Here is a 23,329-nt window from a genome sequence, read left to right on the forward strand (position 1 = left end):
GTGCATCATGTTGATAGTACATGCTGTAACTAAAGTACGTCAGTGGCTGAAGTGCTGGTCAGGCAGACTGCTTTATCCTGAATTGTACTCAGGTTTTTGAGTGTTGCGACTGCACCCATCCAGGCAAGTGGAGAGTATTTCATCACAGTCCTGACTTGTAGGTGGGAAGGCTTTGGGGAGTAAGGTGGGAGGGAGTTGTGGATAAGCCTCTCAGCATAGAATACCAAACCTCTTACCTTCTCTAATGGCCACAATATTTACATGGCTGGTCTTGTTGAGTTTCTTGTCAATGGTGACCCCCAGGATATAGATGGTTGGTGTTACGACCAGGTGAGAAAGGGGTCTAGGGGTTCCCTCTCAGCTTTTGCCTGGTTTAACCGTAACAGGGTTTAATTTTAGCTCCCCCCCTCAGTGAATCCTTGTTCACTGCTTTCCAGTTGTAAGACAAAGAAATCAATTGGACAGGTTTTCTTAGATTTAAACAAGAAAGGTGGAAGTTTATTAACCTTAAACTCTAATCCGGTTAATGACTACGAATACGTGACATGACCACGCTAGCATGCATACGCGATAAACACACACGCAGATAGAGACAGAAAAAGCAGAAAGAATAAAGGGTAAAGGCTTGAGGCATTAGCTGGGCATATTTACAGTCCTTTGAGTTCAATCTGAAGTCTTTGGTTGCCGCTAGGTCTTGTCGTTCGTTGGGGCCCAGTGCACGCTTTTAACTTGTTTCGATGTAGGAGTCTTTTCTCTATTGAGGGTTAAGTGACTTCATTGGGTCTGGAGGTTTGTGAGAAAGCGAGAGAGAGCCAGCCAGGCGAGAGGGTGTCTTGTTCCATGTTCAGTTGCAATCTGCACTCTGTCTTCAAACTGTCCTGTGTGTAGTTCAAAAAAGCTTGGGTCAGCTGTTTAGTCATGTGACCAGCTGGTTTAACCACTCCTGCGTTTGTGGATTCTCCATCTTGGCAGACACTGGAATGCGAGCTTCCTTACACCTTTAGTGTCTGGTGATCAAAATCCATTTGGGTTCATTGGACCAGGGAGTAGTTGCTTTGTCACTCTAATCACCGTCTCTTAGTATGCAAATATCCTCCAGCCAAATGTCTGGTGATCTCTTTAAGCAAGTAATTTCTTCACTCCAGCAACTCCAGTTTAAAATTAATTCTCATATGACAAAATTAATATGCCTCATTCTTGGCAGATGGGGGTCTTCATGACAGTTGGTATCTTAACAATGGAAATGCCATTGAATGTCAAGGAGAGGTGGTTAGACTCTCTCTTGCATAGGTCCTTTCCTGGAACATGTGTGGCATGAATGTTACTTGCCACTCATCTGCCCAAACCTGGATATGGACATGACTGCTTCATTATTTGAGGAATTGCGAATATAACCGAACACTGCAATCAAATCATGAGTGCGGCAAATGAGGTTGTGTGACGAGAAAACCAGTTTTAAACCTACCTAGCAAATGTAATTTTAGTATCGTGGCATAAAACAGTAGAGTAATACATCCAGGGTCTAGATTTTGTTTTAGTATTTATTTCTTGATTCTTGAGCAGCTATGGATGTTCCTAAATGAATTAGGGAAAACAATGGCATAATGGTTATGTTACTGGATTAGTAATCCAGAGGCCTAGACTGGTAATCCAGAGGCCTGGAATGATGATCTGGAGACATGACCATGACAGCTGGGGAATTTAAATCAACGAATTAAATAAAAATCTGGAATAAAAAGCTGGTATCATAATGGGGACAATGCAACTACCAGATCGTCATAAAAACTTATCTGGTCATAGAGTCGTACAGCACAGAAACAGGCCCATCGTGTCTGTGCCGGCCATCAAGCACCTAACTATTCTAATCCCATTTTCCAGCACTTGGCCCGTAGCCTTGTATGCTATGGCGTCTCAAATGCTCATCTAAATACTTCTTTAATGTTGTGAGGGTTCCTGCCTCTACCACCTCTTCAGGCAGTGTGTTCCAGATTCCAACCATCTGGGTGAAATTTTTTTCCTCGAATCCCCTCTAAACCTCCTGCCCCTTACCTTAAATCTATGCCCCCTGGTTATTGACCTTGCCACTAAGGGAAAAAGTTTCTTCCTATCTAACCTATCAATGCCCCTCATAATTTTGTATACCTCAATCATGTCCCCCCTCAGTCTTCTCTGCTCGAAGGAAAGCAACCCTAGCCTTTTCAGTCTCTTTTCATAGCTGAAATGCTGCAGCCCAGGCAACATCCTGGTGAATCTCCTCTGCACCCTCTCCAGTGCAATCACATCCTTCCTATAGTGTGGTGCCCAGAACTGTACACAGTATTACAGCTTTGGAGCAAACTAGCGTTTTATACAGCTCCATCATAACCTCCCTGCTCTTATATTCTATGCCTCGGGTTTGCTCATGATCTTTAGGGAAGGAATTTTTTTTAAATTAATTCATGGGATGTAGGCATTGCTGGCTAGACCAGTTTTTATTGCCCATCCCTAATTGCCCTTAAGAAGGTGGTGGTGAGCCACTGTCTTAAACTGCTGTAGGCCATGTGGTGAAGGTACACTCACAGTGCTGTTAGGGAGGGAGTTCCAGGTTTTTGACCCAGCGACAGTGAAGGAACAGCGATGTAGATCCAAGTTGGGACAGTGTTTGACTTGGAGCGGAACTTGCAGGTAGCGGTGTTGCCATGCGTCTTCCGATCTTGTCCTTCTAGGTGGTAGATATTACAGGTTTGGAAGGTGCTATAAAAGCAACCTCGGTGAGCTGCTGCAGTGCATTTTGTACATGGTACACTCTGCTACCCCTGTGCACCGGTGGTGGAGGGAGTGACTGTTTAGGATCATGGATGGGTGCAGATCAAGCAGGCTGCTTCTTCCTGGATAGTTAGAACTTCTTGAGTGTTGGAGCTGCTCTCATCTAGGCAAATGGAGAGTATTCCATCACACTTTTGTCTTGTGTCTTGTAGGTGGTAGACAGGCTTTGGAGACTCAGAAGGTGAGTTACTCACCCCAGAATTCCTAGCCTCTGACCTGCTCTTGTAGCCACAGTATTTATCTGTCTGCTCCAGTTGAGTATCTGGTTGATGGTAACCCCCCCGAGGATGTTGATGGTGTGGAATTCAGTGATTTTGTTGGCGATGGTCATTGCTCGGCACCTCTGTGGTGCAAATGTGACTTGCCACTTATCAGCCCAAGCCTGAATGTTGTTCAGGTGTTGCTTCATTCAGGCATGGACTGCTTGAGTATTTGAGGAGTCACAAATGGCGTTGAACACTGCAATCATCAGCGAACATCCCCACTTCTGACCTTGTGATGGAGGGGAGGTCATTGATGAAGCAGCTGATGGTTGGGTACAGGACAGTACCATGCGGAACTCCTGCAGTGATGTCCTGTAGCTGAAATAATTGGCCTCTAACAAGTACAACAATCTTTCTTAGTGTTAGGCATGACTTCAACCATTAGAGTGTTTTGCCATTGATTCCCTTTGACTTCAATTTTGCTTGGGCTCCTTAATGCCATCTCTGTCAAATATTGCCTTGATGTCAAGGGCAGTCACTCTCACTTCACCTCACCTCAGTTGTATCAATCTGCTACAGAAAAGTTGAACTAGAATAAAACTACAGACAGCCTGGCATGACCTAGGCACTGGAAACGACAGGGCATACCCTGCCCAGTTGAACCTACAAAGTCCTCCTCCTCACTAACTCCTGGGGACATATGCAAAATTGGGGGAGCTGTTCCACAAACTAGTCATACTCACCAAATCGTACCTTACAACCAGTGTCCCAGACTCCTGCATCACTCTCCTGAGGTTTGTCCTGAACTGAGTGAATGATTCATCTTAGCCTCCGCCTGAGATCCCCAACATTCCAGATGTCAGTCTTCAACTAATTCCATGCACTCCACATGATATCAAGAAACAGCTGAAGGAATTGGATACAGCAAAGGCTGTGGGCCCTGACAACGTCCTGGCTGTAGCCCTGAAGATTTGTGTTCCAGAACTAGCTGCGCCCCTAGCTAAGCTGTTCCATTACAGCTCCAACACTGGCATCTACCCAATGGTGTAGAAAATTTCCCAGGTATGTCCTGTTGTCAAAATCTGCCATCCTTACTTGGTCAGGTATATGAATGACTCCAGCAATGCGGTTGACACTTAACTGTCCTCTGAAATGGCTTAGCAAGCCATTCAGTTGCATAAAAGATCATCACCTGAAGGGCAATTAGGAATGGCCAGTAAATGCTGCCCTTCCTAGAGACATCCACATCGTATGAATGAAAAAAAAAAGATTCCAGGTGAAGTGCAGATTTTAGTTCCTGTTTGTGATGGCATTCATGACTGTCCTACTATCAAATTATGTTCAACTTTGAAGGTGACATTTAAAAAATCATTGTGCCCTCTGTGCCATGTGTGTCCTAAATGGGGAAATGGTAATTTGTGTGTGTGTGAAATGCTGCATCTCGATATTTGAAGACTTTTGGAGAATAGTTTCCATCCAGCAGGAGATAATCTCTGTTATACAATTGAAGAACAAAGCTAACTGGGCAGTTGCTGTGTCTGTCTATCCTTACTGATGTTGACTGCTGATCCCGGTATTTGAATATATCTGAAATATTAAGCATGATTCTCGTCAACCAAATACAGATCCCTTGAATACATCATCTTAACACTTTTTAACACGTTTTCCAATTTGGCGGTGGGGGGGAAGGAGAGAAATTATAGAATAATACAGCACAGAAGGAGGCTTTTTGGCTCATTGAATCTGCATCAGGATTTTCAAAGAGCAGTCCAGTTAGTCCCACACTTTTGCTCTTTCCCCATTTCCCTACAATGTTTTCTCCTCCAAGTATTTATCCAATTCCCTTTTGAAGGATACTATTGAATCTGTATCCCATCAATCTACCAAGCAGTGCATTCCAAATCCTAACCATTCGTTGCATAAAAAGTTTTTCCTTGTGTCACCTTCAGTCATTGGAAGCAGTTTCTCTTTATTTACCCTATCTAAACTCTTCAATATTTTAAATACTTATATCACATCTCTTTTTAGTTTTCTCTGCTTTAAGGAAAACAACCCCATGTTCCCAGTCTATCCACATATCTGTAATCCCTCATCCTTGGAGCCAATGTAATAACTCTCTTCTGTACCTTCTCCAAAACCTTCATGTCCTTCCTTAAGTGTGCTGCCCAGAATGGGACATGATACTCCAGCTGGGGCCAAACTAATGTTTTACATAGATTCAGCATAACTTCCTGGCTTTTGTACTCTGTGCCTATTTATGAAGCCTAGAATCCCATATGTTTGTTAATTGCTTTGTTAACCTGTCCTACCACCCCCAGGTGACTCATTTCTTGCACCCCCTTTAAAATTGTACCATTTATCATGTATTATCTGCCCTCATTCTTTCTATCAAAGTGTTTCACGTCACACTTTTTTGCATTGTATTTCATTTACCATGTTTCCACCTATTCCACCAGCCTGGCTGTGTCCTCTTGATGTTGATCACTATCTTCCTCACTGTTTACTACGCTTCCTAGTTTTGTGTCATCTGCATATTTTGAAATTGTACCCTGTACCCCCAAGTCCATGTCATTAATTTATATCAAAAACAGTAGTGGTCCTAATACTGAATCCTGTATGCCAGTCCATAACACATCCACAACTGTTTTCTGTCCCCTACCCAATTTTGTATTTATGCTGCTACTGTCCTTTTATCCTCTGGGCTTTAATTTTGCTAACAAGCCTAATATGTGGTGCTTTATCAAACGCATTTTGAAAGTTCATATACGCATCAATTGTGCTGCCCTCATCTTCAGTTGCTGGTACCGGCATCAAAAAAAACTAAGTCAAACAGGATTTTCCCTTAAAAAACCTGTGCTGGCTTTCCTTTATTATTCCATGCCTGCCCAGGTGGTGGTTAATTTTTTCCCGAATTATTGTTTCTAAAAGCTTCCCCACCACTGATGTTAAACTGACTGGCGTGTAATTTGTAGGTTCATCCTTCCACCCCCCCCCCCCCCCCCCCCCAACTTTGAACAAGGGTATAACATTTGAAATTCTCCAGACCTCTGCACCACCCTGTATCTAAGGAAAATTGGAAGATTGTGGCTAGCATCTCCGCAATTTCTACCTGTATTTTCCTTAGCAACCCAGTATGCGTCCCAACTGGACCAAGTGATTTCTCCACTAAGTCGTACCAGGCTTTCTAGCACCTCTTTAGCTAGTTTTATCTCATCTAGTATCGCAATAACCTTGTTTGCTGTAGCTTTGGTAAAGCCCTCTTCTTGGTAAACACTGAGTATTTATATTGCAGGTACGTCAATATTTCCCACTACCTAATAATGTTACAGTGGAAAGCTAGTGACTAAATGCACCTATGTTTACAAAAGCTCTGGATGTGAGTCTTTTTGAAAAAGGCTGGAGCCAGCCTTACTCTTAAATGATCTGAATTACTGCAAAAAGCCAGAACTGAGCACCCCAAAATGCTAATTTGTGCAGCTTTACCTTTTGAGTTAAGCTTGACTTTCTCCCTAGTTAGTGTCATTGTTAAATATGATTCTTCATCAAATAGTGAGGCTGTATGTAAACCTCACTATTAGTAATTTATGGTATGTCCTCAACAGAATGTATGCTCTTTCTCTGTCAGTGGAAGGTTGTTCTCAGAGATTCCATTTTGATGTAATAAAACATTTTGGAGTTTTCAAGCATCTTCTCTTTCAGAAATTCTTTTGATGATTTTTGAGTGTATTTATGTCTTTGAATTAAATTTATATTCCTATCCAAGATGCTATCTATCATCAGGGTTTGTCCGTTAGAAGCTAAGGAAAAACACTTTTGAAAAATGTATTGGCATGCAATTGAGCAGGCAAAAATGCACTTTAGCATACGTATGAAATGCTTTAAGACTTAGTTAATGCCCTGCGGCAGACTGGTTTTCAACCATTAGTCTTCAAACAATACTTAAAATAATGAATAAAAAAGCAAGGCATAGGTAATGGAAATTCAATTCGCACGTTATTAACAATCCATATTGAACCATATAGGGAATATTTTTATTAGGATAAACTGTACGCTGTAAAGTTCATCAGAGGTTGGTGACAGGTAATATATATTCATACTGTTTTCTCAGTTTTGTACTTCAATTGATATGAACAAAGTCATAGAGTTTGCTTAAATGTCAAGTTCAGAAAGAGTATTTCATTCAACTGTTGTAAGCCAAACCTGAAAAGGAGTAAAAGCACTTGTAATGTAATGTTACGACCACATGGTGTGATGTGGGTGGTTCCCACTGTTCAACTCCCCACCTGTAGCAAGTGTTTTTGTATTAGAGTTTAATCCCTCGGTGTTTTCTTTTTCAAATAAACAGACAGCGACAAAAAATCAATTGTTTATTGATCAATGCGCCTTATCCTGCAACCGCATCCACTCACTCATTCGCTTGTACGCACATACATAAGAAGAGACAGATAGAGAAGGGGAAAAGGAAGGTGACTTTTAGTGGGGAAGAAGGTTACAATAAACCTGTTGAATTTTCTTGGAAATCAAGTTCTCGATGAATGCAGGCTTGAAATGAGTGTAGATTTCTCTCTTGATTGAAGGTCTTGTTGAAGATAGTGGGTTACTTCTAGCTGTCTCAGCTGTATAATGTAGATGTCGGATTCTGTAGCAGTGGCAGCGTGCTTTCTGGCTTGGCTGCAACACAGGCTGTTAGGATGTTGCTTCTTTTCTCTCTGTCTCTGTGGCTTTTTCTAAGGTAAAGCTGTTATCTCTCACCTCCTGTTAGGAGACCCTGTGGTTTCTTCCCCATGATGATCACACAATGGCCCAGAACATGGCTACTTCACACCTCCTTTGTTTCAGAAGAAGACATTCAATTCTAGAATGTTTTTGGATAGGTGTAGGATGGGTTCAGTTGATATCTCTTAGCTTTGAAGATTTGTCCTTTGTCTTTGTCAGACAATTGGAATACACAAAAGGCCAATCCCTTTTTCTTCAGCTATTTTGGACCATCATTCACTTTTTAAAATTAGGATTAATTTTTTAAAGACAGTCCGAGTTTTCATGGTTGTTGTGTCATCGCACATCCGGTGTGCGTGACAATAAGCTATGCAAGGCCATTAAGCAAGATACATTGCAAGCCAGGTTTTAAACCAAAGGACAAGTATGCTGATCGAAGTAATTTGATTTTGAAAAGGACTATTTAGCTATTCAGGTTGATGTATATGCATCTTTCCTCAGTTATTAAAGATACCATATACTGTCTTCATGAAAGTATTTGGTAAACCTTTGTTGTTTGCCAGCATATAATGTGATACCATAAATCAGGTTAAAATACGTCTGATCAGTTGCACATCTCATCACGACATGTGACACACAACTCTTCTGTCTCGTATATCATCCAGCAATAGAGGTTGTCAAGCATTTTACATAGAGATAGTGCTGCTTTACAATGCAAAGGTTAAAGTGATCTTTTGCACGCCGAATAGCCTTGCTCTTCTGAATTTTGAAAGAGATTTCTAGTTTTTGTTTCTTTCCCTCAGGTTTCCAATTCCACATGTCAAATCTATGCCTAGATGACAGACATGCAACCTAATCCTGGGTGTACAAATATGCCATTTTGTAATTAGTTGCTAGGAGCTGCGCATGATTTTTGATTTTTAAAAAAAAGTTTGTGAGAAAGTAACAAGCTTGGTAGAAATAGGGCTGAAATAATTTAAAACCAATCTTTGTTCAAAATGTTTCTTTCAGGTGTTTTCAGGGAGTTTGGAGGAGCACGATGTGTACATAACATAGTTAAGTATCCACAGTGTCGGGAACCTGCACTGATGATTATACAGCAGTTAATTTTGTCCCCTAGTGGTGAAGATGATATGGGAACGCTGTTAGGACTGATGCACACAGCCCCATCTACAGAATTGCAACTCAAAACTGATATTCTGACGGTAAATATATTAATATTTTAGATCCTGTTTTCCTCTACTGTTCTTTTAAACACTCTCCTAGCTGCCTAAAACCACAATAGCACCTTTTTCAGCCAGACTGTGGTTCAACTCACCACCTTATCAACCCAGGTAAAAACTGGCAACACTGGACATATTTGACTATCAGCGAAAAGTAGCATTCAGACTTGAAACTGCCTCAGGTGAGTATCCAGTGCTGCACTGCTAGTGCTAGCTGGCTGCCTGATGTTTATTTTTGGAAAACAAATGAAGTCCAAGTAAATTTGTTTTATGAACCCTACCCAGAATAATTTTGTTTCAATTGACAACACTGAGTAGAATCTATGATCTACATTTTTATTTTGTTGAAATGCATTTTGTCTCCACAGGCTCTCCTTACTGTGCTAAGAGAAAGTCATCGTACTCGAACAGCGTTCCGAAAAGTTGGGGGATTTGTTTATGTCACGTCACTGTTGGTTGCCATGGAACGATCCTTGAGTTATCAACCCAAGGGAGTGTGGGAAAAGGTGAACTCAGACCAAGTCTTTGAACTGGTGCATACAGTCATTTGCACGTTGACAGCAGCAATGCGTTACGAACCTGCTAATTCCCATTTTTTCAAAACTGAAATTCAGTATGAAAAACTTGCAGATGCTGTGCGTTTGCTTGGCTGCTTCTCAAATATTCGATATTTAAGTTCAGCTATTTCCCGTCCTTCAAATATCCAACCATTTCAGAGAATGCTTGAAGATGATGCATCGTTGGAATCTGTTTGTCCTACACTGAAATACTGTAGTAAATTTTTTTGTTGCCTCTACAAAATGGCCACAGACTCTTTTGACAGGTAGGGACTGCATCAATTTGACCATTTTTATTTTAAAACTGGATTTTCAATGTAAATTTTTCTTTTAAAAATAACAATGTTCGAGCGAAAATGCATATGTTTCGGTATATTATAATAAAAGCAAAATGCTGCGGATGCAGAAAATCTGAAATAAAAACAAGAAATGCTGGAAGTACCCAGCAGGTCTGGCAGCATCCGTGGACAGAGAAGCAGAGTTTAATGTTTCAGGTCAGTGACCCTTCTTCAGAACTAGCAGATATTAGAAATGTGAAAGGTTTCAAGCAAGTAAAGTGGGGGTGGGGCAAGAGATAACAAAGGAGGAGGTGTAGATAGGACAAGGTCACAGAGAATAACCAACCAGAAGGTCATGGAGCAATGGCAAACAATATGTTAATAGTGATTTGAAAGACAAAGCATTAGTACAGATAGGGTGTTAATGGACTGAAAACTGAACAGCCACAAGCACAAAAATGAAAAAAACTGTGGGTAGGCAAACTGAACAAATTATTATAAAATAAAATAATCACAAAAAAAATTAAAAAGGAAAAATGAAAAAAAAAATAAAAGTAAAATGGTAGGCCCGTCATGCTCTGAAATTATTGAACTCAATGTTCAGTCCGGCAGGCTGTAGTGTGCCTAATCGGTAAATGAGATGCTGTTCCTCGAGCTTGCGTTGCTGTTCACTGGAACACTGTGAGCATGAGAGCAGGGCTGGGGGAGGGGGGGGTGGGGTGCGGGGGAGGAGTGTTGAAGTGGCAAGCAACCGGAAGCTCGGGGTCATGCTTTCGGACTGAGCGGTCACCCAGTCTGCATTTGGTCTCACCAATGTAGAGGAGAACACATTGTGAGCAGCTAATACAGTATACTACATTGAAAGAAGGACAAGTAAATCGCTGCTTCACCTGAAAGGAGTGTTTGGGGCCTGAGATAGTGAGGAGAGAGGAGGTAAATGGGCAGGTATGTTACATATGTTTCTGTATAGTTGGTTAAATTTTATGACTGCTTTTACAGTGGATTAAATTGGAATATTTTGGTAGTTTATGTTTTAGATTTAATTGTGGTTGATTGTTGAGTAAACTAAAAATTAATATGCTCATATTCTTTCGTCATTAAATCTCATTGGAACAGCGAGATAATCGCTATATATTGAATTCTTGGAGTGAGCACCTAGTTAAAAACATCTTAAATTCTATAATAATTTTGAGGACTGTGGCCTCCATATGCATACTAACATTTGTGGTTTACCTAATATGTATAGACCCATGATGGGGCTAAATGTGAACATCATATGCCTCTGTTTAAAACCTCTGCATTTAGACATCCCAGAATTTACCTGGTGACTGTTGGCAGTTTTTCCTTCCACCTTCTGGTCTGTACTTTAGTCATTTTGTAAAAGTTTTTTTCCTGAAACTGCATAATTTTATTTCTCAATTTACTTGCCTTTTTATCTGGCTTCATCTTATAGACTGAATAGCATGACGGGTTGAGTGATTTTTATTAGCGCCAAAATATTTATTTGGGAATTCATTGCTTTGACCCAGGCAAATACAGTGCACATCTTGGAATCAAAAGTTTGGGGGTGAAAAAAGCTGCTTTCTTTGTAATGGCTTTATTTTGCACACTTAAACTACTTGAATTTCCTGTGCAAAGCTTTTCCAAAGCATTGTTGAGTTGGACTTCGTTAGGAGAACTTGCAGGGTCCTCTGTCACCAGTGGAGCTTGGTCTCTGAACATGAGTAGCACAATTTAAATATATTTACTTACCAAGTTGTACAAGTACAGTTTATATATTTTTTGCATCACAATGCAGTAAGCACAGTGCAGAGACTCAGTGATTCTTTGAGTTATTTGATTATCTTTGTTCATTCTACAAACAATTATCTGGAAGCAATGAACCAGACCAGTTATGGGAAGGTAGTAATTTTTTGTTGCTTTTAAATATTTTAATTCTGCCTTTACATTTCTTAATGATTTAGAAGACTTTTAAATTTAGCATTCAGCTATATCTAGACATGCATGCCCATAGCTGTGCCCACAAGTACATACACACCTCTGCAGATTTCTTTCTGGAGCAATTACTGCTTTTAGATACTGTCAAAGTATTTCTGTGTGGAAAAATCCAGTCTGAAGGCAAAGGTACGGTAAAAAAGATCATGTTCAGAAATTCTATACACGGAATTCAGAACAGATGCATACCACTAAGGAAGGTGTGTTAAAAAAGGGAAGAGACTACTGAGGGAAATAATGGAAGTAATGTGGGGAAACCGGGCTAAAGCTACAGGCAGCACGATGGATTGACACAAATACAAAAACAAAGTTAAGCTGGTAAGGAGAGTTGAAATAGAAAATGGATAATCAGAAATATTAGAAATGCGAAGCATTTTGTTCACATGTATTCACAGCAAATGATCGAGTTATTGAAAGATCATAAAGGTGATGTGCTATCAGATGGCCAGTGGACAGTGAGTATACTGAAAAAAATTCTTATTTCTTCAAAAGGAGAACATAGGCAAATTGTCCAACATGGAAGTTGAGTTTCTGGGGGCAGAGGCGTCTGGCAGGTAGCAGAAATGAAATAGAAATTTCAGATTAGACAGTCATTGCTTGGATGAGGAAATTAAAGGAAGACTTGCATCTTGGGGGAAGGTGCTGGTGTAGTGGTAATATCACTGAACTAGTAATCCAGTGGCCTAGACATAGGTTCAAATCCCACCACGGCAACTGGTGGAATTTAAATCCAATTGATAAATTCAATTAATTAATAAAAATCTGTAATTGAAAGCTAGTCTCAGTAATGGTGCCATGAAACTATCATTGATTGTCATTTAAAAACCCATCTGGTTCAGGAATGTCCTTTAAAGGAAGGAAATCTGCTGTCCTTACCTGGTCTGGCCTACATGTGACTCCAGACCCAGAGCAATGTAGTTGACTCTTAAATGCCTTCTGAAATGGCATAGTCAAGCCACTTAGTTATCAAGGGCAGTTAGTGACGGGCAACAAATGCTGGCCTTGCCAGCGATGCCCACATCACATGAAAGAATAAAAAAACATCGGGCCTGGATAGACGCCATACAAGTGTGTCGAAAGAAGTGGCTAGTGAAGTTGGTGACATATTTGCCATGTTTGAGGATTTATTAGAAATGGAAGGAATGCCTCTGGTTTGAAAAGTAACTGAGATAACATTAATAATAAAAACAAGAGATGCTGGAAACTTTCAGGTCTGGCAGCATCTGTGGAGAGAGAAGCAGAGTTAACGTTTCAGTGGGATAATATTCAGTTCAGTGGGGCGATGCCACATTGGATTTGGTACTGGGTAATGAACCCGGCCAGGTGTTAGATTTAGATGTAGGTGAGCACTTTGGTGATGGTGATCACAATTCGGTTAGGTTTACCTTAGCGATGGGCAGGAACAGGTATATACCGCAGGGCAAGAATTATAGCTGGGGGAAAGGAAATTATGATGCGATTAGGCAAGATTTAGGATGCGTAGGATGGGGAAGGAAACTGCAGGGGATGGGCACAATCGAAATGTGGATCTTATTCAAGGAGCAGCTACTGCGTGTCCTTGATAAGTATGTACCTGTCAGGCAGGGAGGAAGTTGTTGAGCGAGGGAGCCGTGGTTTACTGAAGAAGTTGAAGCGCTTGTCAAGAGGAAGAAGAAGGCTTATGTTAGGATGAGACGTGAAGGCTCAGTTAGGGCGCTTGAGAGTTACAGGCTAGCCAGGAAGGATCTAAAGGGAGAGCTAAGAAGAGCAAGGAGAGGACACGAGAAGTCATTGGCGGATAGGATCAAGGAAAACCCTAAGGCTTTCTATAGGTATATCAGGAATAAAAGAATGACTAGAGTTAGATTAGGGCCAATCAAGGATAGTAGTGGGAAGTTGTGTGTGGAATCAGAGGAGATAGGGGAAGCGTTAAATGAATATTTTTTGTCAGTATTTACAGTAGAGAAAGAAAATGTTGTTGAGGAGAATACTGAGATTCAGACTACTAGGCTAGATGGGATTGAGGTTCACAAGGAGGAGGTGTTAGCAATTTTGGAAAGTGTGACAATAGATAAGTCCCCTGGGCCAGATGGGATTTATCCTAGGATTCTCTGGGAAGCCAAGGAGGAGATTGCAGAGCCTTTGTCCTTGATCTTTATGTCGTCATTGTCGACAGGAATAGTGCCGGAAGACTGGAGGATAGCAAATGTTGTCCCCTTGTTCAAGAAGGGGAGTAGAGACAGCCCTGGTAATTATAGACCTGTGAGCCTTACTTCGGTTGTGGGTAAAATGTTGGAAAAGGTTATAAGAGACAGGATTTATAATCATCTTGAAAAGAATAAGTTCATTAGCGATAGTCAGCACGGTTTTGTGAAGGGTAGGTCGTGCCTCACAAACCTTATTGAGTTTTTCGAGAAGGTGACCAAACAGGTGGATGAGGGTAAAGCAGTGGATGTGGTGTATATGGATTTCAGTAAGGCGTTTGATAAGGTTCCCCACGGTAGGCTATTGCAGAAAATACGGAAGTATGGGGTTGAAGGTGATTTAGAGCTTTGGATCAAAAATTGGCTAGCTGAAAGAAGACAGAGGGTGGTGATTGATGGCAAATGTTCATCCTGGAGTTTAGTTACTAGTGGTGTACCGCAAGCATCTGTTTTGGGGCCACTGCTGTTTGTCATTTTTATAAATGACCTGGAAGAAGGTTTAGAAGGGTGGGTTAGTAAATTTGCGGATGACACGAAGGTCAGTGGAGTTGTGGATAGTGCCGAAGGATGTTGTAGGGTACAGAGGGACATAGATAGGCTGCAGAGCTGGGCTGAGAGATGGCAAATGGAGTTTAATGCGGAAAAGTGTGAGGTGATTCACTTTGGAAGGAGTAACAGGAATGCAGAGTACTGGGCTAATGGGAAGATTCTTGGTAGTGTAGATGAGCAGAGAGATCTTGGTGTCCAGGTACATAAATCCCTGAAAGTTGCCACCCAGGTTAATAGGGCTGTTAAGAAGGCATATGGTGTGTTAGCTTTTATTAGTAGGGGGATCGAGTTTCGGGGCCACGAGGTCATGCTGCAGCTGTACAAAACTCTGGTGAGACCGCACCTGGAGTATTGCGTGCAGTTCTGGTCACCGCATTATAGGAAGGATGTGGAAGCTTTGGAAAGGGTGCAGAGGAGATTTACTAGGATGTTGCCTGGTATGGAGGGAAGGTCTTACGAGGAAAAGCTGAGGGACTTGAGGTGGTTTTCGTTGGAGAGAAGGAGGAGGAGAGGTGACTTAATAGAGACATATAAGATAATCAGTGGGTTAGATAGGGTGGATAGTGAGAGTCTTTTTCCTCGGATGGTGATGGCAAACACGAGGGGACATAGCTTTAAGTTGAGGGGTGATAGATATAGGACAGATGTCAGAGGTAGTTTCTTTACTCAGAGTAGTAGGGTCGTGGAACGCCCTGCCTGCAACAGTAGTAGACTCGCCAACTTTAAGGGCATTTAAGTGGTCATTGGATAGACATATGGATGAAAATGGAATAGTGTAGGTCAGATGGTTTCACAGGTCGGCGCAACATCGAGGGCCGAAGGGCCTGTACTGCGCTGTAATGTTCTAATTCTAATCTTTTTAAAGGGGCATAGAAATGACCATAAGTTACAGGTCAGTAAACCATGTATCCATTGTGCATAAAATGTGAAAAGAAATCCTGAGAATGTGAAACTCTTAAATAAGATGATAAGGGGATCAAGTTGGAAGGGAGACCTTGCCTGATTAATTTACTTGGAGGAAATGATGGACCTTGTTGATGTAAATTTTGTGGATGTGATCTACCTAGCTTTTAGCACACCTCTTGAAATCATGCCACATTAACAAATAGAACTCAAGGTGGGAAGAAGACTTGGATTAGAATGCTAGCTTCTGAGGTGGATTGAAAATTGAAAAAAGGAAGGGTGTTTGTAAATGGAGCTGTGTTAACATGGAGAAGTCAACGAGGAGTAGATAGTGCTTAGGATATTAGTGCCTATAAATTATTTAGACCTGGGGACACTAATTTGTTGGTTCATACATATCACTGTTTCGATTGGTCCTGCCATTTCATTTGTCAGTACTTCCATTTGTCCATTAATCATGATCACATGCACGAAATAATGTCTACAAACAATGCATTATAACCTTGAGGTCCATTAGATCATGCGTTTCTGGTAAGGCTTTTTGTTAAATTTTGATCATAAACTTGTTTCATAGTTTTAAATATCTGTTCTTTTCTTTCCCTTTAACTGTTCATGTTATTAGGTCATGCATTTCCAGCGGGACTCATCTTGTTTTTCCTTACATTTCGACCACAGCTTGTTACGTACTTTTTGATATCTGTTCTTTTCCTTGTGATTACCAAAGTAATCGCAAAGTGATTCTGGTTGACTCCGACTTTATAGGCATAATTTTTCCAGTAAGATACGCAGCTAAAGTTAACTGTTCATTTGCCAAAAGCTTATACAAAACATATACATATGAAAGTACATAAAATTCATAACACAGAAAAGAAATAAAAAGGCCAGTAAAAATGACAATCCACATTTCTTACAACAGGGACAGAGATTGGGAGTGGGACTAGCTAAGTTGGTCTTGCAGAGAGCTGGCACAGACACGGCGGGCCAAATGGCTGCTTTCTGTGAACAATTCTATGATTGTTAGTGAATGGGGTGCCAATTAAGTGGGCTGCTTTGTCCTGGATGGTGTGGAGCTTTTTGAGTGTTATTGGAGTTCACTAAACAAGGCACATGGCAGGGGTGTAAAGACTTCGCACGGTACAGGAGGTGAATCATTTGCCACAGAATACCCAGGCTTTGACCTCATGTAGCCATAGTATTTTATAGAGCTGGTCCAGTTAAGTCAATAATGACCCACATGATGTTGATAGTGGGGGCATTCAATGATGATAATGCCATTGAATGTCAAGAGGACGTGGTTAGATTCTCTCTTGTTGAAGATGGTCATTGCCTGGCACTTGTGTGGCATCAATGTTAGTTGCCGCTTATCAGCCCATGCCTGATTTTGTTACATGGGGGCATAAACTGCTTCATTTTCTGAGGAGTTGCAAATGGAACTGAGCACTGTGCAATCATCAGTGAATATCCTCACTTCTGACCTTATAATGAAGGGAAGGTCATTGATGAAGCAGCTGAAGATGGTTGGGTCTAGGACATTGTCCTGAGGAACTTCTGCAGCAATGTCCTGGGCCTGAGATGATTGGTCTCCAACAACTACAATCATCCTCCTGTTTGCAAGGAATGACTCCAGTCAGTGGAGAAATTTCTGTCTGATTCCCATTGACTTCGATTTTGCTAGGGCTTCTTGATGCCACAGTTGGCCAATGTTGCCTTGAAGTCGAGGGCAGTCACTCTCACCATATCTCTGGAATTCAGCTGTTTTATCCATGTTTCGATGAAGCCTGTAGTGGGGTCTGGAGCCGAGTGGTCCTGGCAGAAACCAATCTGAGCATCAGTGAGCAGGCTATTGCTGAGCAAGTACTGCTTAATAGCACTGTCGACGACACCTTGCTAAGCTTTGCTTGTGATTGAGAGTAGACTGATGGGGTAATAATTGGTAGTATAATAAAAGCAAATACTGCAGATGCTGGAAATCTAAAGTAAAAACAAGAAATGCTGGAAATACTCAGCAGGTCTGGCAGGATCTGTGGAGAGAGAAGCAGAGTTAACATTTCAGGTCAGTGACTCTTCATCAGAACTGACAAATATTAGAAATGTAAAAGGTTTTAAGCAAGTAAAGCAGGGGTGGGGCAAGAGATAACAATATAGAATGTGTTGGCAGGACAAGGTCACAGAGAATAACTGACCAGAAGGTCATGGAACAAAGGCAAATGGTGTGTTAATAGTGTGGTGAAAGACAAAGCATTACTATAGAGAGGGTGTCAATTGACTGCAAAATGAACAGCCCTGGCTCCAAGCACAAACATTTAAAAAAAAAAGTGGGTAGGCACAGTAGAAACAAACTAAACATACGAAAATAAAATAAACAAATAAAGAAAAAAGATAAAATAACTAAAAATAAAAAGAAGACCCCGTCATGCTCTGAAATTATTGAACTCAATGTTCAGTCCGGCAGGCTGTAGTGTGCCTATTTGGTAAATGAGGTGCTGTTGCTCGAGCTTGCGTTGATGTTCGCTGGAACACTGCAGCAATCCCAGGACAGAGATGTGCGCATGAGAGCAGGGGGGAATGTTGAAATGGCCAGCAACTGGAAGCTCAGAGTCATGCTTGTGGACTGAGCGGAGGTGTTCTGCAAAGCAGTCACTCTATCTGCGTTTGGTCTCCCCAATGTAGAGGAGACCACATTGTGAGCAGCGAATACAGTATACTACATTGAAAGAAGTACAAATAAAGCGCTGCTTCACCTGAAAGGAGTATTTGGGGCCTTGGATAGTGAGGAGAGAGGAGGTAAATGGGCAGGTATTACAACTCCTGTGATTGCAGGGGAAAGTGCCGTGGGAAGGGGGCGGGTTGGTGGGGGTATGGAGGAGTGGACGAGGGTGTCGCAGAGGGAACGACCCCTTCAGAATGCTCATCGGGGAAGGGAGGGGAAGATGCATTTGGTAGCGGCATCACACTGGACGTGGTGGAAATGGCAGAGGATGATCCTTTGGATGTGGAGGCTGGTGGGGTGGAAAGTGAAGACAAGGGGAACCCTGTCGCGGTTCTGGGAGGGATGGGAAAGGGTGAGGTAGCGGTGCGGGAAATGGGACGGACACAGTTGAGGGCCCTGTCAACCACAGTGGGGGGGAATCCTCGGTTGAGGAAAAAGGAAGACATATCAGAAGCGCTGTCATGGATGCGTCGGAGATGGAAAAACTGGGAGAATGGAATGGAGTCCTTACAGGAGGCAGGGTATGAAGAAGTGTAGTCGAGGTAGCTGTGGGAGTCGGTGGGCTTATAATGAATATTAGTAGACAGCCTTTCCCCAGAGATGGAGACCGAGAAGTCGAGGAAGGGTAGGGAAGTGTCGGAGGTGGACCATGTAAGGTGAGAGAAGGGTAGAAATTAGAAGCAAAGTTGATAAAGTTTTCCAGTTCTGGGCGGGAGCAGGAAACTGCACCGATACAGTCATCAGTGTACCAGAAAAAGAGTTTGGGAAGGGGGCCTGAGTAGGACTGGAACAAGGAATGTTCGACATATCCCACAAAAAGACAGGCATAACTAGGAAGCATGCGGGTACCCATAGCAACACCTTTTACTTGAAAGAAGTGAGTGGAGTTGAAGGAGAAGTTGTTCAATGTGAGAACAAGTTCGGGCAGGCGGAGGAAGGTGGTGGTGGATGGGGACCGGTTGGGCCTCTGTTCAAGGAAGAAGCGGCGAGCCCTCAAACCGTCCTAGTGGGGGATGGAGGTGTAGAGAGATTGGACGTCCATAGTGAAGAGGTGGCGGTTGGGGCCAGGAAACTGGAAATTGTCAGAATGACATAGGTCGTCATAAGAGTCACGGATGTCGGTGGGAAGAGACTGGACCAGGGGAGAAACGATAGTCAAGATAAGAAGAAATAAGTTCAGTGGGGCAGGAACAGGCTGAAACAATGGGTCTGTGGGGACGGACCTGTGTGTGGATTTTGGGAAGGAGGTAGAAGTGGGCTGTCTGGGGTTGTGGGACTATGAGGTTGGAAGCTGTAGAGGGAAGATCTCCAGAAGAGGTGAGATCAGTGACAGTCCTGTGGAAAGTAACTTGATGTTCAGTGGTGGGGTCATGGTCCAGGGGAAAGTAGGAAGAAGTGTCTGAGAGTTGATGCTGAGCCTCTGCAAGGCAGAGGTCGGTATGCCGGGCAACAACAGCACCTCCCTTGTCTGCAGGTTTGATGACAATGTCGGGGTTAAACCTGAGAGAATGGAGTGCGGCAAGTTCAGAGGGGGGGCAGGTTAGAGTGAGTGAGGGGGGCAGAAAAATTGAGACAGCCGATGTCTCACTGACAGTTTTCAATGAAAAGATCAAGAGCGGGTAAGAGGCCAGAGGAGGGGTCCAAGTAGAGGGAGAATGCTGGAGGTGGGTGAATGGGGTCTGCTGGTCAGGGGGGTGAGGACTCCTGGTCAAAGAAGTGAGCACAGAGGCAAAGGTGACGGAAGAACAGTTCAACGTCATGCCGAGAACGAATTTCATTGAGGTGGGGCGTAAGGGGATAAAACTGAGTCCTTTGCTGAGTACAGAACGTTCAGCGTCAGAGAGGGGAAGTTCAGAGGGTGGAGTGAATACACGGCAAGGGGTCAGATCAGAAGGGGTGGGGGCAGAGGGAAGTGAAGGGGAAGGATTTGGAAGGGCATTAGTCCCCATCAGCTGCTGGAGCTTGCGTTCCTTAACAGCTGAAAGGAAGAAAAAAGGTTTTTTGTTAATGCGTCGGATAAGACAATGGATGAAATGAAATGAAACTGCGGAGTAGAACAGCTTTGATATAGGGTGAGGTGGTGCTTCTGGAGAGAGAGGTCCAGTTGTACATGTGGCGGCGCATGGCACTGAGTGTGGATCTCAGGATGCAGCGAGAACAGCAGTCCGAGGAACATTGTATTTCTCAGAGATACCTGTAATCCTGGGTGGATTCAAAACACAAAGGATGAAACTTCAGTTGGAATCCACCTGGAATAAGTCGGAGCTGGAGACAGTCACTGAGGAAGGAGATGTGGCTGTGAAAACGAGTTTTGGTAGACACCTTATCAAACACTAGGAGGGAAATAGAAAGCAATGAAGGTGAACAAGGTAAAAGAGACAAACAAAAATCCTGTCGGAGAGAAGAGCAGAACTTCTTCAAGGTAGGCATTCCAGGAAGAGAAGTGGCAGTGAATTAAACACTAAAATTAAAGCAAAATACTGCAGATGCTGGAAATTTGAAATAAAAACAAGAAATGCTGGAAGTACTCAGCAGGTCTGGCAGCATCTGTGGAGAGAGACGCAGAGTTAATGTTTTAGGTCAGTGACCCTTCATCAGAACTGACAAATATTAGAAATGTATAAGGTTTTAAGCAAGTAAAGCAGGGGTAGGGCAAGAGATAACAAAAGAGAAGGTGTTGCTAGGACAAGGTCACAGAGAATAACTGACCAGAAGGTAATGGAACAAAGGTAAACGGTATGTTAATGCTGTGATGAAAGACAAATTGATAGTGTTGGATTTGTCTTGCTTTTTGTGACAGGACATACTTGGGCAATTTTCTACTTTGTCAGGTAAATTCCAGTGTTGTGGGTGTACTGGAACAGCTTGGCTAGGGGCACAGCTAGTTTTGGTGCGCAGGTCTTCAGCACTACAGCCAGAATGTTGTCAGGTCCCCTAACTTGGCTGTATCCAGTGCACTCAGCTGTTTTTTTATATCACATGGCATGAATCGAATTGTCTGAAGACTGGCTTCTATAATGGTGAAGACTTCAGAAGGAGGCCAAAATGAACTTGGCACTTATAGCTGAAGATGGTTGCAAATGCTTCAGCCGTGTCTTTTGCATTGACGTGCTGGACTGTGCCATCCTTGAGAACAGAGATGTTCTTGGAGCCTCCTCCTCAATTGTTTAATTCACCACCATCATTCACTGTGACAAGACTGCAGAGGTTTCATCTGATCTGTTGTATATGGGATCACTTAGCTCTGTCTGTAGCATACTGCTTCCCCCTGTTTAGCATGCATGTAATTGTGTGTTGTAACTTTGCCAGGTTGGCACCTCATTTTTATGTATGCCTGATGCTACTCCTGGCATCCTCTTGTACACTGTCATTGGACCAGGTTGATCTCCTGGTTTCATGGCAGTGATAGAGTGAGGAATATACTGGGCCATGAGGTTGCGGATTGTAATAAAAGCAAAATACTGCATGTGCTAGAAATCTGAAATAAAAACAAAGTGCTAGAAATACTCAGCAGGTCAGACAGCATCTGTGGAGAGAGAAGCAGAGTTAATGTTTCAGGTCAGTGACCTTTCATCAGAACATACGATGAAAGGTCACAGACCTGAATCATGAACTCTGCTTCTCTCTCCACAGAAGCTGCCTGACCTGAGTATTTCCAGCACTTTGTTTTTATTTCAGGTTACAGATTGTGGTTGAATACAATTCTGTTGCTGCTGGTGGCCCATTGTGCTTGGTAAATGCCCAGTTTTGAGCTGCGAGATTTGTTCTGAATTTATTCCATCAGCACAGTGGAGGGCATCCTCTTTCCACAGGAACAGTGCAAGAACTGGTCATTCCTACCAATGTTGTCATGGACAGAGGCATCAGGGATAGGTAGATTGATGAGAATGCGCTCAAGTAGGTTTTTCCCTCGTGTTGGTTCTTTGACCACTTGCGGCCAGCCCAATCTGGCAGCTATGTTCTTCAGGACTTGGTCAGCTTGGTCTGATGTGGTGCTACCGAGACACTCTTGGGGTTGGACATTGAAGTCCCCCATCCAGAGTACATTCTTTTCTCTTGCTGTTCTCGGTGCTTCTTGCAAGTGGTGTTCAATGTAGAGAAGCACTGATTCATCAGCTAAGGTAGGGTGTCTTCCCATATTTGACCTAATGCCATGAAACGTCTTGGTCTAGAGTCAATGTTAAGGACTCCCAGGGCCACTCCCTCCTGACTGATCTCTTAAGGGAGATGTTGTTGAGCACAGCGGGACTGGTGGTCTGAAGTGCATTTGTTTCAATGCGAGAAGTATAACCGGTAAGGCAGATGAGCTTGGATTAGTACTTGGAACTATGATGTTGTCGCTATTACAGGTTGAGGGAAGGACAGGATTGGCAGCTAAACATTCCGGGATTTAGATTCTTCAGGCGGGATAGAGGGGGATGTAAAAGGTGTGGGGGAGTTGCATTACTGGTTAAGGAGAATATCACAGCTGTACTCTGGGCGGACACCTCGGAGGGATCATGCAGCGAGGCAATATGGGTAGAGCTCAGGAATAGGAAGGATGCATTCACGCTGTTGGGGGTTTACTACAGGCCTCCCAACAGCCAACGGGAGATAGAGGAGCAGATATGTAGACAGATTTTGGAAAGATGTAAAAGCAAACAGGGTTGTTGTGGTGGGTGATTTTAACTTCCCCTATATTGACTGGGACTCACTTAGTGCTCGGGGCTTGGATGGAGCAGAATTTGTAAGGAGCATCCAGGAGGGCTTCTTGAAATAATGTGTAGATAGTCCAACTAGGGAAGGGGCCGTACTGGACCTGGTATTGGGGAATAAGCCCGGCCTGATGGTCGAAGTTTCAGTAGGGGAGCATTTCAGGAACAGTGACCATAATTCCGTAAGTTTTAAGGTACTTGTGGATAAGGATAACAGTAGTCCTCAGGTGAAGGTGCTAAATTGGGGGAAGGCTAATTATAACAATATTAGGCAAGAACTGAAGAATTTAGATTGGGGGCGGCTGTTTGAGGGTAAATCAACATCTGACGTGGGAGTCTTTCAAATGTCAGTTGATTAGAATCCAGGACCAGCATGTTCCTCTGAGGATGAAGGATAAGTTTGGCAAGTTTCGGGAACCTTGGATAACGAGGGATATTGTGAGCCTAGTCAAAGAAAAAGGAAGCATTTGGAAGGGCTAGAAGGCTGGGAACAGACAAAGCCGTTGAGGAATA

At 42.8% G+C, this 23,329-nt stretch overlaps 1 protein-coding gene across 1 annotated transcript in view; it reads left to right on the forward strand.

Annotated features, from left to right (window-relative positions):
* Positions 1–23,329, forward strand: part of wdfy3 (WD repeat and FYVE domain containing 3) — a 498,547-nt gene that overhangs the window by 218,721 nt on the left and 256,497 nt on the right. Inside the window, exons 11-12 of the mRNA XM_068038896.1 lie at positions 8,736–8,929; positions 9,316–9,770. Of these exons, the coding sequence (XP_067894997.1) occupies positions 8,736–8,929; positions 9,316–9,770 (649 nt within the window). The remainder of the gene's footprint in view (positions 1–8,735; positions 8,930–9,315; positions 9,771–23,329) is intronic.

The sequence above is a fragment of the Heterodontus francisci genome, chromosome 1, assembly GCF_036365525.1.
Source record: "Heterodontus francisci isolate sHetFra1 chromosome 1, sHetFra1.hap1, whole genome shotgun sequence".
In the NCBI taxonomy this organism is placed as follows: Eukaryota; Metazoa; Chordata; class Chondrichthyes; order Heterodontiformes; family Heterodontidae; genus Heterodontus; species Heterodontus francisci.